This window comes from Thalassophryne amazonica, chromosome 7 (genome assembly GCF_902500255.1).
Source record: "Thalassophryne amazonica chromosome 7, fThaAma1.1, whole genome shotgun sequence".
Classification (NCBI taxonomy): Eukaryota; Metazoa; Chordata; class Actinopteri; order Batrachoidiformes; family Batrachoididae; genus Thalassophryne; species Thalassophryne amazonica.
The window spans coordinates 94,338,720-94,356,752 of record NC_047109.1 but is presented as its reverse complement, the minus strand read 5'-3'; the positions used below and the strand labels follow the sequence as shown (position 1 = coordinate 94,356,752).

Genomic DNA, 18,033 nt, shown 5'->3' with positions numbered 1-18,033 from the left:
TACTTGCATATACTACTTTTTGGTAAGGGCTGGCATCTCCTTCAGAAGGTTATTTAATTTGACACCTGACAGTTCAACAAACTACATCTAACATTTGATATATCTACATATCTTTTTTTTAACTGCAGCACATTTATTCTACATAAAAGTACAATGTTGCTAATGAAAGCCATTAGGGAGAAAAAAGTGGAAGGACCAATGACATACTATGTTTGATAAGTTTGGTTTACATGTCACCAAAAGCTTTTCCTCATCTAAATTATAAGACAGGATTCGTTTCACTAAGAAAACACTCAACAACACTATTCATTTCACAAACTACCTTGGTGATGGAAATTGATGAAACAGTTGTGGTTGCGTGAGATGCATAAAAATACACAGCACTTAAGGCACAGTACTCGAGATGTTCTCTGGCAGTCTCCAAAGCGACACCTGCCACCTTCGCCTTCGCTGAGCTGCTCTGGCCAGTGTCCAGAACCATCGTACCTTATGGTCTCGTCTGGAAGAGGATTTTCCTGTAGTAAACTGGGACTGGGGATTTCATTCGCTGCTTGAGGTTTCTCTGTGGGGGGCTGAGGGGGAACTGAATCCTGGGTATCTGTGCCACTGGACAGGATCAAAGCCTTAGACACTTCCAGTCTGAAGGCCATGAGTGTTAGAGGTGCAGATGCCCCATGATCCTGCCTGTACAAAAGCCAGGAGTTGACCAAAGCCAAATCAGTCAAGTACCAGAGCACAGCTTGAGGCCAGCATGCTGGTGCTGATGTGGTGAGGGGAATACAGTAAAGATTTTGCAGATCTCTGTTGAGGCGAACAGACATTTGGGCTTTTTCAAAACTGTCAATAAGTGAGACCATGTTTCTCTGTCCGTTTCCTGCGGTGGACAGTATAAAGCCGCAGTGTGACCTGCGTAACATCAATCTTCCATCTGAACTTACAAACTCATCCCCAATCTGTCCTCTTGCTCCTCCCACCCGGCCTGCACCATGAACCCCGGCAACTAACAGGCGTTCTAACATGGCAGGAGTAGACAGTTCCTGCTTGCACAAAAACACTGTGCTACCTTTGGGAACCATTTTTTCAACAGCATCTTTTTCTGAGAGATCCAATTTAAGATCCACATGCAAGAGTAAACCGCCAAAGCCAATCAAGGTGGTACAATAGAGAGAGTTCTTGTGACTATGTGCCTTCCCAGTCAAAGGAAGGGTATACTGATCTACCGCATAGTCACCTTCTTTCCTCAGTGACTGGCAACCAGCATGGAAACGGCACAGCACAGGCTGAACCTTCCACAGTGGATCAGTTGATATTCTTGAACTGTTCAGGCTGTCTGCCTTGTCTCTTTGCTGTTGACTATCACCAAACTGAGAACTCTCACTGTGCTTGCTTTTGTTGTTCACTGCAATGTGAGCTGGAACTACTTCTACATTTTCAAAGTTGTGCATTTCTCCTGCAGCTTTACTGTTGGCTGGTTCATTTACAGGAGAGGCTAGCTTCAATGCATGGGACAGCTGAATGAACCTTGACATCGGCATGGCTTCAGCAATCAATGGTACCTTAGTCAGGTCCTCCCAGTACAGTTTTGGGCTGGGAAACTGAAAAGAGAGCAGAGAAATGACCTTCATCTCTTCAATATAGAAAAACCTTAAAAACAATCAGTCACAGAAGAACACAAACCTTCAAAGTTCCCATTGCAATGTGGATCCCAACAAATTGTCCAACCTCTCTGGCTGTGACAGGGTTAACCATGTTCGACAGTGTATTTGTGTACCAGGCAATTTCTACCCAGGTATCCCGATCAAAATACTTGGAGAAGTATTCAATGGGCTCTCTGTTCTTGATTTCCTCCATTGGTTGGTGGCTTGTTGCAATTGCTGAGCTACAGAACATTAAAAAAAGAAGCAAGAACCATGTAAACAAACATCAAATAAAACAACCATAAGCACCAACTTTAAGCTCTTTTCCATTGTATGAAATATTCTATATGCTCTGTGCATACATTTATTACTTATTTACCTGTAATTCATAAAGTTATAGACACTATTAAAATCTGAAATAGAGTTTTCATTCATTTTCTATACCCTCTTATGCCAATTAAGAGTCACAGAAGAACCGGAGCAGCAGTCACTGGGTATGAGGCGGGGTCCAGGGTGACGTATATACAGACAAACCCAATCACTCACACCCATGATCAATTCAGAGTCACACATTCACCGGCAGCACGATGGCTTTTAGCACTGATGCTTCACAGTGATAAGGTTGGGGGAACACTTCCCGCCCCTTTTGTGTGGATTGCATGTTCTTTCTCCCCTTGTCTGCATGGGTTTCCACCCACAATCAAAAAAGAAAGAGGAACATGCTGTGGAACTAAGCGACAACAACTGAGCCTGTATTCTGACCCCAACCCAGAAGTGTAGTTCCTTGACTGGCCGCTTGAGGCTGGCTCCAAAACAGAGCACATTTCCAAAGAAGCCCATTATAAAATGTCAAACCTTAGAGGAGAAATAAACATGTTTACAGCCTAGTACAAAAAACGGTTTTGGTCCCGATAGATGGTTTCCTCCTCCATGACAACTGTACAAGGAGTGAATTTATTTTCCCCAACTTTTTAGTTTAGGGATCTCTGTGGATTGTTATCGGGGCCGGCAAGCGACACAGACGGCGTCGCGAGAGAAAGCAAAAATGGGGCTGCAGGGCTGGACTGCTGCATAAACTAAGGAAACAGCCACTCAAACCACCGCTGCCAAGCCTTTATCTCTCAAATGCCAGATCCTTGGTACACAAAACGGATGATTTGGAACTACAGCTAGCTGGGAATCGCTACATTCAAGAGTGCTGCGCACTTATAATCACAGAGGCATGGCTACATGCACAAATCCCCGATGCTTCGGCGCAGCTAGCAGGCCGCACACTACACAGATGGGACAGGAACAGCGACTCAGGGAAAAACAGAGGTGGCGGCCTCTGCATCTACATACATGAAGGTTGGTGCAATAATAGTACTGTTCTGGTCAGACACTGTTCTCCTGACTTAGAGTTTATGTCAGTAAGATGCAGACCATTCTACCTGCCTAGAGAGCTAGCTGCTGTGGTCATTACGGCAGTCTACATACCACCGGATGCTAATGTAAACATAGCTCTCTCCCTGCTGCTAAACGCCATAAACAAACAACAGAATGCCTATCCAAACGGCATTCACATCATTGCGGGTGTCTTTAATAAGGCAAATCTTAAAACTGTTTTACCAAAATTTCACCAACACGTGAAATGCCCTACAAGAGGGGAAAACACTCTGGACCATGTTTATACCAACATCAAGAGAGCATACAGAGCCATACCCCTCCCCCACCTGGGCCAGTCAGATCACCTCTCCCTGTTTCTCACACCCGTTTACACCCCCCTCAACCGACAAACAAAGCCTAAACGGCTGACCATTAACACCTGGCCTGATGCTGCCCTCACCCGTCTGCAGGACTGCTTTTGACCAGACACAGTGGGAAGCCTTTTACCATGAAGACTTGGCTACATTCACAGACACAGTACTGTCCTACATCAAGTACTGCATTGAAATGGTTACTGTGGAAAAGAACATTCTGGTGTTTCCAAACCAAAAACCATGGATGACTAGCCAGGTCCGCACGCTCCTCCGGGACCGGGACGCAGCCTTCAGATCGGGAGACAGAGCACTATACAACACCACCCGTGCTGACCTGAGGAGAGGCATCAAGACCGCCAAAGCGGAGCATAAGAGCAGGATAGAGGACCAGCTTAACAACCCCCGACAGGTGTGGCAGGGCATGCAGTCGATCACCAATTACAGAGGCTGTGCTGCAACACCAGGGAACTCAGATCTGGCACTAGCAGAGGAACTAAACAGCTTCTATGCCCGTTTTGAGTCTCAGGCACGGCACTCAACCACAACATCCCAACCCCCACTACAACCCATTCCAGCCTCCAGTCCCCCCCCCCACTTACTCTAGCGGCTGAGGACGTGAGACGAGTGCTCCGGGCTGTGAACCCCAGGAAGGCTTCAGGCCCGGATGGAGTACCAGGGATGGTGCTCAAGGCATGTGCTGACCAGCTAGCACAGGTCTTCACTGTCATTTTCAACCTGTCACTAGAACATGCACTCATCCCATCCTGCTTAAAATCCGCTACTATCATCCCAGTTCCCAAAAAATCACCCACAACCAGCCTCAATGACTTCCGCCCGGTAGCACTCACCCCAGTCATCACCAAGTGCTTTGAGAAACTGGTTCTAAGACACATCAAAGCTTGTCTCCCCCCTACCCTGGACCAGCATCAGTTCGCATACCAGTCTAACAGATCCACAGAAGATGCAATAACAACTGCCCTTCACTCAGCACTGACTCACCTGGAGAAACAAGGGAGCTATGTCAGGATGCTCTTCATTGACTATAGCTCAGCTTTTAATACCATAATACCGGACATCCTTATCCCCAAGTTATCCAACCTGGGAATCCCACTGCCCACCTGCTCCTGGATCAAAGACTTCCTGGTCAACCGACCACAGCAGGTGAAGCTTGGTCCTCACTTCTCCTCCTTTCGTACTCTCAGTACCGGCTCCCCCCAGGGCTGTGTGCTGAGCCCACTTCTCTACTCGCTCTACACATCTGACTGCACCCCCACCCACTCGGCGAACATCATCGTTAAATTTGCTGATGACACAACAGTGGTGGGGCTGATAACAGGGGGAAACGAAGCGGCTTACAGAGATGAGGGCCAAAAACTGGTCGAGTGGAGTGCAGCCAACAACTTGGCACTAAACATCACAAAGACTAAGGAACTCATCCTGGACTTCCGTCGAAAGAAAACTGCCCCTGCCCCACTGTACATCAATGGCGAATGCGTGGAGCGAGTGGAGTCCTTCAAGTTCCTAGGGGTTTACATCTCTGCTGACCTCTCCTGGTCAGTCAACACCGCAGCACTGGTCAAGAAGGCCCAGCAGCGACTACACTTCTTGAGGGTGCTTAGGAAAGAGCAATTAAGCACACCCCTGCTGGTGACCTTCTATCGCTCCACTATAGAGAGCCTGCTGACCTACACAGTCTCAGTGTGGCACTCCAGCTGCACTGAAGCTGACAGGAAGAGACTGCAGAGGGTAGCAAACACTGCCCAAGAAATCATTGGCTGTCCTCTGCCCCCCATTTCCACCATCTACACCTCCCGCTGTCTTAGTAGGGCCAAGAACATTCTCAAGGACAATACACACCCCAGCTTTCACCTCTTCAACCTGTTGCCCTCTGGCAGGCGCTACAGGTCCATACAGGCCAGGACAAATAGACTCAGAGACAGTTTCTTCCCCAAAACCATCACCATGTTGAACAATAATCTGCACTAAAAACGGACTATATTAGGTACTGAGTCGCACCATATCTATCTCATTTGTAGCACAGGACTTTTGCACATTTTTCAGTTGTTCCATTGTTTATTATATCGCCTATAGTTGTCATACAGTTTTACATTTCCTTTTGCACTCTCAATTGGTACACTGTTTACACTGTCCACATGTTACACAATTTTACATTTCAGCAAAGGACTTCACGTGTTTCCTTATGTGATATTGTTGTTTATTCATGTTATATTGTCTGGTATTGCACTGCGTGCACTTTTTAAGGAGCAGCCCCCCTAATCTCGTTGTACTATGCAGACCGTGTTTGCTGTGTATAATGACAATAAAGGCTTTCTATTCTATTTTCTAGTTTAAGATGTTTTAATTAACAAAATTCTGTGTAATTGAGGGCATGGTTGATTTGAGTGACAGCGGCTGGATCTAGTGACTCCGTCTCTTGCAGCCTCTGACTGTAACAGAGTGACTCACTGTTGTGTTGTTACTTGGTCTGTTTGGTGTAATTTATTGCAGAACACCTAGAATAATACAGCTTGCTGTGTGGTGAAATGTCTAAACAGATCATCTAAGATGTCCCTGTGGCAATATTCACACTTATTAAAACTCTTCTCATTTAATGTTGTATACCCATGGTGTTAGCACTTTCAGCAGCTGTCAGTAGGTCCATTTAATGCACAATTACTGATGATAACTTTAACTGTTCATACCAAAGTAAATTATTAAGAGAACCACTGCATAATCCCTCATAATGTGAATAAATAAACACCCAAACTGAGGTCAGCCTGTTAGCTGGTTCGGAGTCAAAGAGAGGGGGTGTTCAGGCCTCTTCATCAGACACTGAGTCACCCATGCTCCACCCCTTTATGCATTAATGAGTTAATTGTGAATCAGTGTGGGTGGGGCTTTCAACATGGCAACGCTCAGACAAGCGGGTTATTTCGGCTTTTTCAGGTCTACAGAAAACCAGTGGGTGACACCACGCAGGCATTGTCCAGTATATATGTGGACCATCAGTCTATGTGTGGACCATCTACCAGGGACAAGAGATGGAAATTAGCCAATGGCTATAATCTGACTTGTTTACTTCACTGTATGGTGATGTACACAAAATTGTACTGTTCATTCACAAATAAATGAATTAACTTGCATGTCCTTGGAAGTATAAGGAAACTGGAGCACCTGGAAGGAACCCACACAAACACAGGGAGAACATGTAAACTCTGCACAGAAAGGACAGAGTGGGAAGTGATCCCAGGACCTTCTAGCTGTGAGGCACCAGTGTTACCCATTAAGCCACTGCGCTGCCCAAAATTCAGTTTGTGACAGTGAAATATATGTCAGTGATAAAAGATCATCTGGTTTTATAAGTGAATAAAGTATATAAAGGGTAGCACCTTGGCAGTTTAAAGACTTTGTGACCAGAGAATACTCTGTTCAATTCCAAGTTAGACAAAAAAACTCAATAAGGTGACAAGGTCCTTAATGCCCGAGCTGCTCCCGGTGTGCAATTGACTGCCTTGCATGGCAGCATGCTGGTTCATCTGCTTTGACCCATTTACACTTCATGTGTGAGTGTAAATTTGATGCAGCTTTATAAAGCACTTTTAGCATTTGCATTGGATGGAAAAGTATTTTAGAAATGCAATTCATTATTATTATTCCTATTTTTAAATACACACAGATGTAAATCTTCATGTACTGGTAGCACATGGAGACTAAAGGCCCTGTGACACTTGCACAACTTTGATGCATGCATTGTGTCGTGCAGGAGAATAAACTAATTGTTAACGGGTGTAGACTGAACGCGAGAGGGGTGCCGGCGCATGCAATTGTGCAAAGAGAATTTTGAAATGTTCAAAAAAATCTTTCACGTATAAATGTTGTGCAGCAACCATGAAGTGGCAGTGAATGTTGCGCGATGTACTCACCAACACTACATGCAGCTCGTCAAGTTGAGTAAAGAAGTGAAGTGTGAGTGGTTGCATCAGCGCACCGCATCACAGCGAAGCTCATCTGAACGATTATAACGAGATGTTAAATCTATCATAAACATACTTTTACAGTTGCACACAAGAAGGAAAGAGCATGCAACTGTTTTACCAAGCCATGACAAATTAAACATGCCAAATAATTACATTTTTAGATGGCTCCAAATGCTTTCTCCACCTCATTCAGCGCGTGCGAGAAAAAAAGCAGCTACAGCGCTCCTCTGTGATTCTGGAAGAATAGAGGCGTTTTCAACAGCTAACTCGTACAGAAAATGATTATTCCGCTACAAAATAATTATTTTATATATGCAGCATCCAGCGCACAACGCGTGGCAGCCATTGGAACAAAGCACGGCATCCAGCTGGGAACACAGCAGGTGGGATCGTCATGACAATGTGCATGCAAGTGCCCGGATCAAAGTCATGCAAGTGTCAGGGCACCTTAAGTAAGGACATAGTCAAGCTGTATTACCTGCACTAAGTGACAAAGAACATGCAGAACTCATGTGGTAACTCAACTCTTATGGTAATTTCCATTTGAATGTTGTGACAAGAATAGTAAAGGCCAAATAAGAAAGGTCTTGAAATTTTTAAAGGCTGTAAAAGATTTGTGGCAGACCTTGATCTAACTTTTTCCTGACCCAAAAAGAATCCCCCAACAACATTTAATGTACACCTTTTTAAACCACCCTTTTTAGCTACTGCATCCACAAACAACTTGAAAAACAGCTGTGATCACATTAATTTTACCCATTTCTGTTGGCTGGCAGAGGAAATGATTCACTGCAAGAAGGATGGGATATGTTTTTTGTCTGATGGGTTTAATACTGTTTTACATATTTAAAAAATGGGGGGAGGAGGGGGGGTAACAACCTCTGAAGCAGTTGATCTGTCTGTTGCAGGTTGCTGATTTGGTTCTTGGACAAAAAGGTCATTATTTCTGCTTCTGACTCAATGTGAAGATCAGCCATTTCAAAAGTTCCCACAACCTCTTCATGAGAACTTTGAAGAAGGAAGTCCCGGAGCTCTGGTGTCTGCTGGCATTCAGTCTCAGCCTCACCTGAAAGATGAGCAATTACATTGTCATCTTTGTTCATAAATTATGGCTGCTAGATAAAAAAGCTACAATAAAGAAATTAATTTTTAAAAAATGAAAAACAGACCTTGCACATCTGCAAAGTCATTAACTCCTGGCCCCGGCAATAGTCCTCTCGCTCCTGTATCCTGGTAGTCTTGTGTGGTGAGGCTCCCCTCATCTGTTGTTGGTAACATGTATTAGAAAGCTTCCTTCATGAAATCATTTGTACACTGCAGCCTATTTCAGACATGAGCTGTTACACTGCAGGCATCATCATGGCATAAATATGACCTTTATGACCTTCATAAACAAATGTATTTATACCTTTGTTAAAGTATAAGAGGAACTTTACTGAAATGCACATTAATGTTACATAGTATTTGTTATCTATAGCATGTTGGAATGCTAAAGCAGCCTTTCTTGTTTTGATTCTGCATCATTCACCGTCATAATAAGTAACAAAAAGTGTTTCCTGGCATGAACTGACTGGGTAATATATTAGGAATGAAAGGATGCCACATCATTTGATGGAAAATAAAATTGTCAACCTACAGATGGCTGAATTCAAAGACACCCTGGAAATGAAAGTGAAACAAGAGTCATCAGGAGATGACATATACCCTCCGGGGCCCCACAAATCCATAATCGACTGGTGTCACAGGATCACCCAAGTACACCCTTATGCTAAATATGAATGAAGTTGGTCAACTGGTTCTTCAGATATTGTGCTAACAAGCGAAAAAGAACAGACAGACTGACATGCTGATTGCTATATCCCCCGTATTTCATGCCGGGGGGATAAAAGTGATGTGGCAGGTTTGTCCATATTGCCAAAATTTCACTGCAGCACCTCAAAATGGTACGAAGTAGATTGTATGGCCCCCACATGCTTGTACGCATGCCTGACAACGCTGGGGCATGCTCCTAATGAGACAACGGATGGTGTCCTGGGGGATCTCCTACCAGATATGGACAAGGGCATCACTTGGCTGCTGGACAGTCTGAGGTGCAACCTGGCTGCATCAGATGGACCAAAACATAATGTCCCACAGGTGTTTTTGTTGGATTTAGGTCAGGTGAGCGTGGGGCCAGTCAATGGTATCAGTTCCTTCATCCTCCAAGAATTGCCTGCATACTCTCTCCACATGATGCCGGGTATTGTCATGCACCAGCAGGAACCCAAGAACCACTGCACCAGTGTCGGGTCTGACAGTGGGTCCAAGAATTTCAATCCAGGTGCTTAATAGCAGTCAGGGTGCTGTTGTCTAGCCTGTAGAGGTCTGTGCATCCTTCCAAGGATGCGTATGCCTCCCCAGACCATCACTGACCCACTACCAACCGGTCAAGCTGAATGATGTTGTAGGCAGCGTAACGTTTTCTACTGTGTCTCCAGACCCTTTTGTATCTGTCACATGCTCAGGTTGGACCTGCTCTCATCTATGGAAACCACAGGGCGCCCGTGGCGGACCTGCCAATTCTGATGTTCTATGTCAAATGGCAATCGAGCTCCATGGTGCCGGCCATTGAGCACAGGACCCACCACAGGATGTTGGGCTCTCAAACCAGTGCCACTCTCATAAAGTCTTTCTGATTGTTTGGTCAGAGACATTCACACCAGTGGCCTGCTGGAGGTCATTTTGTAGGGTTCTGAGAGTGCACATCCTGTTCCTCCATGCACAGAGGAGCAGACACTGTTCCTGGTGATGGGTTAAGGACCTTCTGTGGTCCTGTCCAGCTCTCCTAAGGTAACTGACTGTCTCCTGGAATCTCCTCCATGCTCTTGAGAGTCTGCTGTGAGCAGTGGTGGGCACAGTTCTCATAATAGATAATTATCGAAGATAATGTTTTCATTATCAGATTATCTTTTTAGATAACTTTAAAATCCATTATCGGACTAATTATCTTCCGATACATTTTTGTCCGATAACTTTTAGACCGATAACATAGTAAACAAAGATGAACAGTGACAAACACTTTTACAATTTAAAATAAGTTGAGCACCTACCTATTAAAAGTTTCCTAACAGATGCATAGTTCTACCCTCTTCAAACAGAAGAGAGCTGTTTCCAGAAGAAACCACTCTCCTCTGCAGGCAAAAGAGAACTGGTCTCAAACAAAAAAAAAAAAAAAATAAATAAAAAAAAAATAATAATAATTTCCTTTAACACCATACTGATATGTGGGCAATATCACCCAAGTCATCCAGAGGCATACATTTTTAACTTATGGTTCAAATTTTAACCAAACTAATTTTGGACAAGTTACTTAAAATTACAGTCATGTCTGAAGTTTTATAAAGTGAAAATATCAGATACATGTTTTAGTTTTAAAGTAATGTGCTAATTTTAAAAGGTGATAGAGAGAGGCTGAATGGGGCATTAATCCTTGTTCTGTGATGTGATATGTAGACCCCAAAAAATTGTGTCTGTAATGGCTCAGAACCTTCCTAAAAGGCTCTCTGAAACAGCTATGTTACTATGCTGGGTTTAGAATGCCTCGTTTGCTTTTAATGGCGTTGTTTCGCTGAAAAGCTGTGGGTTTGAGTGAGAGGAAATCGGCGTCGTTACCAGTGATAAGAAGCTGATTCTAAACAAAAGTTGAGCACGTTGTAGCGAAAACGAGATGACAGTAATCTTCACTAACTTATTTAACAGATCACGTTTCAACATTGCTGTTGAGTGATAAATCTTGTTCCTCGCCCACCAACATGAAGTCAGCCAGAGGCTGACTGTGACATAAAGTCCAGTCACAAAATAATAATGATAATTAAAAAAAAAAAAACGATCCGAAATAAATTTAAAAACAAATTTAAAACAAAAGAAAATGTGATACTTACAGGCTGTACTGATTGCTGGGGTTGATTTTGTCGCAAAGTCAGAACTGACCCTCTACTGAGTATTAAATGCCGACTGAAGCCAGCTCGAAATTGTGCAAGGTTTGTGAAACAGTCCTCCGTGAAATGCGCAGAGCAAAGAAATAGTCGGCGGTTGTATGTCCTGGGGATGCGGTTAAAAATGAATAAAAGCCACTGATCGCGTACACTGCTTTCTGTGGGAAGAATATGTAAAGATCGTAGTCCGCTATGACAGCCTGGGAAGGCACACCTGTAGCTCGCCATTGCTCCTCTTCCAGTGGTAGGAATGGGTGGGCACAACCTTACGAATAATTAATTTCGAAGGGGCGTGTGTGAAAGGGGGTGGGTGTGGGTGTGTGGGGAGGGGGGGGGGGGGGGCTAATGGTGAAAAAGTGACGTTAACTTTTCTCTCAAAAATGGATTGGCCTGTTTTCTAGGGGCAATTCAAAAAAGGAGAGATACTTGAAACAGAGGTTCTGAAACTTGCTGGCACTTCGTGTTTTCCCCACAGCGGGGAGACTCTGAACTAACACCAAAAACATGAAAAAGATGATTTTGATTCTCTATCCGCTTTAAGGTTTTAGTGAGCACATGCTGTGCCCAGCAGTTCATTGTGGGTAGGATAGGGTAATCTCAGTGGGCCTCATTCATCAAAAGAACGTATGACAGAAAACGTGCGTTCGACCATTTTTAAGCAAACTTCGGTATTTATCAATTTGGACGTGAGCGAAGGCTAAGACGAATCTCACAACAGCGCTCACGTCTGGTCTGAGCTCGTGTACGCAAATCTGAGTCTGTGGATCTGCGGTGCAGCACTAGAAAATCTGAGTCTGAAAATAATTATGAAACAAACCTCAGCTGTCATCCAAGCATAAGCAGCCACATATTCAGAACAGATCAAAATGGATTCTTAAAATGGATTAAACAAAATTAATTAAAAAAAGCTCACGTTTTTAATGATACTGCTTCCTTTGTAAAATAAAAAAAATACATATGCTAAATAGCCTAAAAATGACAACTAATCATTGCACATTAAAATGCCTTAATGCTGCGCTTAAGTGCCGCAACATGTTTTTTGGTGGCCAGCTTTAAATCGGACCACTTATTCTTGACCTAAATGCAAAGAATTCTTAATCAATTAGCAGGCATAAGCTTTTAACTGTGGGTGCATAAAAGATTGATTCAAAATCATTAGGCATAGGTTAAGTTAAAGAATTCTTCAAACCTCAGCCAGAGTCCGTTCCTCTGCGGCAACGCTGTTGACCACCTCCGTTACACTCTTCCACACGGCATTTTTATGAGCGCCTATGACTCCACTTTTCAGACTGCCAAAAAGTACAAGTTTGTTTTTCTCCACCTCCGATGTTAGGATGCCGATTTCCATCTCCAAAAAGTTTTTCTTCTTCCCAGTGCTTCTTCTCTCCATGTCGAGCTCAGTCGGCGAGGCTTCCGAACCATGAATATTTAAGGGCGTAACAGGCTAATAACGGTTAAATTCAGCCGCCGCATTTATCAAGAGCCGATCATTCGTACGCTGGGATCGGTCAGATACGAATGTTTCATAAATCACACGTGTGTCTTGTCGTAAGACCAATTATGCGCTCAGATCTGCGCCTGTTTTTACGCAATGTTGATAAATGAGGCCCAGTATGTTCACAACAGGACAAATGCATTTCAGACACTCTTTTCAGGCTCCACGGACAGCAGCATTAAACTCTAGTGCCCAAAACTCTCGTGAATATATTCTCTGGGTTTATAGATGTTATTGTATTTGCGCTTGTTAAATTCCATGCATCTTAAATGTAGCAGACATGGATTATCTGGGATTTTGTTTTGGCAAATTTTTTAGGCCTCTACTGCCATCTACTGGCCAGTAGTGTTCATGGCAGTAGTCACCATAAGTACTAAGTGTCTGGGCACCAGTAGATGGCAGTGTTCTACTTATTTTGACCCCGGTTATAGCAGATGGTTGTCAAATCAACTTTTTTTTTTTTTTTTTTTTTTTTTTAACAAATTAAGTTTAAAACAGAACAAAAACAACAACAACAAAAAAATAACATTACAAGACAGCTCTGCGGTGTTTGCACAGGCACAGTGCGAGCGGTTGGACGCTTGTAGCCCCTCAGCAGCAGGATACACTCACGACGGCCGACCAGAATAATATAAAACAGGTTTGATTATCATTCGACCATACGATCGGCAATCAGGAGGTGGTCGTGAGATGTTAAACACAGCTTGTTACTCCATGTACACTACACGATGCAGGACGCGCGATTAACCTGAAACTCGGTCCAAAAATTCTCGCACAAATGAAAAATCAGCTGATAAACAACATCATCATCATCATCATCAAACGTGCGCACGGCACTAATAAAATGAGCGCACATTCTCTCCACATGCAAAACATTTTGCAATGACACTTCCAGGGCTCCAAAAAAATGCCTGTTTTTACAAATAAAAAATGGAATATTTTACAAAAGCACATTTATCTGTAAACACCAACACACGTCACATTAACGTGTTGGTTTACATAATGAATGGCTGAACCAATCAGTGTTTAGCAGAGGCACGTTTACCCAGAATCCTTTGCAATCTGTGTCTTTCTTACAAAACCTCATTATTAGTGCATTATTCAACATTAAAATATATATGCTATATTTTAACTTTGTACAAATGACAGAATTGACATTAATGGAGTTACTCTATCGGTATTAATGTTATTTATATATTAAAACCATAAGTCAGCATGACTTTATTTTCCAAGACCTCCGCCTGACCGGAGCATTGTGATCGGATAGAGAGCTGGTTTTGTGGCTGCTCTCAGGGTGCCTCTGTGCTGGAAGCTGTGTAGTAAACAAGAGCTTCCAGCAGCGGCAGGATGTTCAAAGACAAAAGTGTGGTCTCATTGTTTGGGTCTGTTGTCACTTTTAATATTACTAGAAGCTATTGTGGCGTTAAAACTCAAATTCAGTTTATTAGTAGCTGCAAATGCACCAGAGACAATATTGGAATTTATCGGTTATCTGTAACTTCCGATACATTTTTGGGTGGTTTATCGTTTTATCTTTATCAAAGATAACTTTTCAGTTAACTGATTATCTGTTATCAAAGTTAATTTTTGGTTATCTGTTATCTGCCCACCACTGGCTGTGAGACAGAGCAAACCTCCTGGCAATGGCACATATTGATGTGAACTCTGGAGGAGTTGGACTGCCTGTGCAACCTCTGTAGGGTCCAGGTACCGCACCATGCTACCAGTAGTGACACTGACCCTAACCAAATGCAAAGCTAATAAGAAAAAAAAAAAAAAAAAAGTCAGAAAAGATGAGGTGGAAAAAATGTCAGTGGCCTCCACCTGTAAAATCATTCTTGTTTTGGCTGTTGTCTCATTGTTGCCCCTCTAGTGCACCTGTTGTTAATTTCATTAACACCAAAGCAGGTAAAAGTGATTAACAAACCCCCTCTGCAAATTAATTGACCAGATCAATATCCCAGAAGTTGAACTGACTTGATACTACACTTTGACTAAAAGTGTTCAATTTTTGTTGAGCAGTATACATTGCTGAGTGCCTTATAATTCACTCAGATAAAACAATACTCATAAAAGTGACTACCTGAAGGTTGAGAGTCTGACTGATGCTCAGTATGACCATCACTAGATGTACCCGTGGCTGAACTCCCACAGTTATTATGAGAGGTTCCCAGCAGATGCTCTCTCTCCTCCTCTTTCACTGGGTAGAAGATACACTGGTTGCTGTTGTAGTCAGAGGTCACAGTAGACTCCTGGGTTGTCTCCTCACTGTCCACAACTATAAAGAAAAGCTCAAACCAATCAGCCTCTGAAAATATTAAAAATGCAAAAGGGCTACATAAACTTGTACCAAATCAGCCAGTTTAATACTGAAAATGAACTACAGGAGTCTGACTTTGAATCATTTAAGCTACAGGACTGTGGATACTGTGTTGAAGTCACACAACAGGACTATAGACAGGACAAGACTGACATTATCGCATTTAACAAAAACTGAATTTGTTTGATTTAGCTGAACAGGTGGTTCTCTAGGTGTTTGACTACCATTACAGAGACCCGAGTTCAATTCTGTGTGTGCTTCAAGCAATGTGTGTGTCATTGGACAAGCTGGTTCATCTGCACAGTGCAAAAATGGGGTGTCTAAAAACAAGATAAAAACACAATCTGAGGGAAATCATCTTGCTGCATGTACAGATAATTTCACTTAACAAGATGTCTTGAATTAAGATTGTTAAGTCTGGAAACAAGAGCAATCAAAGATTTCTCTAGATTCAGATCACCTCCAAAATTCAGGAGTCTTCCATACCCTAATATCTATATGTGGTGCAAATTTGGTGAGAATCCATGAAGTACTTTTGACGTTAAGCATTCAAAGCCTATATAAGTGAATCTTGATCCAGAATCCGGATCACCTTCAAAATTTTATGAGTTCTTTTATGGCCCAATATGTATCTGTGGTGAAAATTTCTTCAAAACTTTTGAAGCAGTTCTGACATAATCCTGCTAACAGATAGACAAATAAACGCCGGTGATTTTATTACCGGTACATCCTTGGCGGACGTAATAAGCATGTTGTCCACTTAATAAATTAACCCTTAAAACAAGATAGATTATCTAATACTTCCAAAATACATATATTTTTTGTTTTGGTACACTGCAAATGATTTAGTTCTCACTCATCACACTCATCTTCAACCGCTTTTCCGGGTTCGGGTCGCGGGGACAACAGCTCCAGCAGGGGACCCCAGACTTCACTTTCCCATGCCACATTGACTACCTCTGACTAGCAGATCCAGAGGCGTTCCCAGGCCAGTGTGGAGATATAATCTCTCCACCTAGTCCTGGGTCTTCCCCGGGGTCTCCGCCGAGATGGACATGCCAGGAACACATCCCTTGGGAGGCGCCCAGGAGGCATCCTTACCAGATGCCCAAACTTGCAAATTATTGGTTGAGCTAACAGGATTAATAAATGGAATAGTTTTGACAGTGTTGAATGCTTGGTCTCTAAAGTAAAGGTCAAACAGGGTCTACGTCTATTGGATTCTCTGATATTTGACATATGTTACCCCGTAATGTGATAATTAAGGATGATACATGGTCCAAACTATTCCTTTTTAAAACCGTGTTAACTCAACTAGTAATTTGCATCACTTTTTTTTTTTTTTTTACCAAAATTGGAGCAACTTTAAGTTTTGACCCCTGTACAAACCAACACTGACCTTTGTCACTATTCTTGCTGTTTTTAATCCCATAACTCCATAGAATTCAGTTACAGACCATCCAAACCATATCTTTTTGGAATCTTTATGATCAGGCAAATAATGTGGCACAGGTTTCAATATGATTGGAGCATGTTTTAATTTTGATTCCTGTGTAATTCTTCAATTGACCTCTATCTGAACAACAATTGAAAATTCAAGTGGCCAATCGTTTTTTTTCAAAAGGACTATTTCTGCCGAATGCTTTTATCACCATTTGCAGGATTCCGCAATAAATATTCTCTTATCTGCTGCACTATATCGGATTTTGCCATTTACATGACCACTTAATAATCAAATAACAGCCAATAATTTCAGACAGCAACCAGATTTTTATGTACATGTAAATAGGGCGCACCTGATTAGGGGATTGTGTGTAGTGCAGTTTTGGGGAATAGCAAGTTTAAACAAAGGAAGAATCACTTGCCTGCTGGGATATTGGGTAGAGGGGTAGGTAGAACACTTTATATATTTTACTCTAATACTTACTTGGATTGGAAGCATTTTCTGTTTCAACTTGCTCCACATTCCATCGAATGTGCCTGCTGCCCTCTGTGGCCTGAATGTCATTCACGAGACTGCTCTCCTGCTTCACGAGAACGGACCGAATATCATGATGATGCTGCACCTGCCGATTTGCACTCCGTTTATTGTGACTGTTGGCCATTGTCAGTGACTGATCAGAAATATTCTCTTCAATCTTGATATCCTGGCTTCTGAGGAATTCTACTTCACTGTCTGCAATGTTTTCCAAATCCTGCAATGAAATTTTATAAAAACATTGTTGCATGCATTATACTCTGTATAAGATTGATTTTTTTAACTGGTATCTTACATGTCTTTGACTATGAACTGCTGCTGCCAGGCTCCGCTCCTTGTTGGCAGTCATTTTCTGTTGATAAGTCAGGAACTTCTCAAATATGATGCCCGGGGACTGATCACTCTCCCTGTTGTCTTCTCTTTCACCACCATCTAGTCTTCTTCCTTCTGATTTCGTCATCTCCTCAACATTAGTGGAAACAGATTTCACATGAAGTGTGACTTGCTCTTCAGGAGATTCCTCCGATGAAGAGGGCACATATTTGGCAGGAGCCGTGCCTTCAGTTTCCACAGACTGAACTACCACTGGTTGTGACACCTGGGATGTTGACTGAAGACAAACTGTACGTCTTTCACCTTCATCATTCATTCCCACATCGTTAGTGACTGCAGGTTTCTGGTAAACCACCTGACATTCATCATCTTTCTCAGCTTCTTGGACAGCATTGCCGACTAGAATTTTCTTCGATATCACACCTCCCTTTAGATGCCCTGTTCCTCGTTTCCTGCCTGTACCCCTCTTTAACGCCCCTTTATCTCCAACTGTTCTTCTCTGCAGCAACATCTCCTCCTGCTCCTCTTTGACAGGATCCATGGAGCACGACATGCTGTGCACGGTTTGACTGTTTTGTGA

The 18,033-nt window shown here is 42.8% G+C and overlaps 1 protein-coding gene across 1 annotated transcript; it reads right to left on the bottom strand.

Annotated features, from left to right (window-relative positions):
* Nucleotides 1-250: 250 nt before the first annotated feature.
* Nucleotides 251-17,651, bottom strand: LOC117514593. Its single transcript, XM_034175124.1, has 7 exons — nucleotides 17,416-17,651; nucleotides 17,070-17,337; nucleotides 14,906-15,100; nucleotides 8,523-8,615; nucleotides 8,233-8,419; nucleotides 1,678-1,879; nucleotides 251-1,595 (listed from the first exon to the last, which is right to left on the bottom strand). The coding sequence occupies exons 1-7, from the start codon at nucleotides 17,578-17,580 to the stop codon at nucleotides 312-314; spliced, it is 2,394 nt and encodes a 797-aa protein (XP_034031015.1). The 5' UTR covers nucleotides 17,581-17,651; the 3' UTR covers nucleotides 251-311.
* Between the last annotated feature and the right edge of the window lie 382 nt (nucleotides 17,652-18,033).

Coding starts and splice junctions, on each gene's coding strand:
- LOC117514593 (XM_034175124.1), bottom strand. CDS start 17,580: ATGACGAAATCAGAAGGAAGAAGACTAGATGGTGGTGAAAGAGAAGAC. Junction 15,101..17,069: donor AGAAAATGCTTCCAATCCAA/GTAAGTATTAGA, acceptor TTTTCTTTATAG/TTGTGGACAGTGAGGAGACA. Junction 1,880..8,232: donor ACAGATCAACTGCTTCAGAG/GTTGTTACCCCC, acceptor AATGTTCTGTAG/CTCAGCAATTGCAACAAGCC.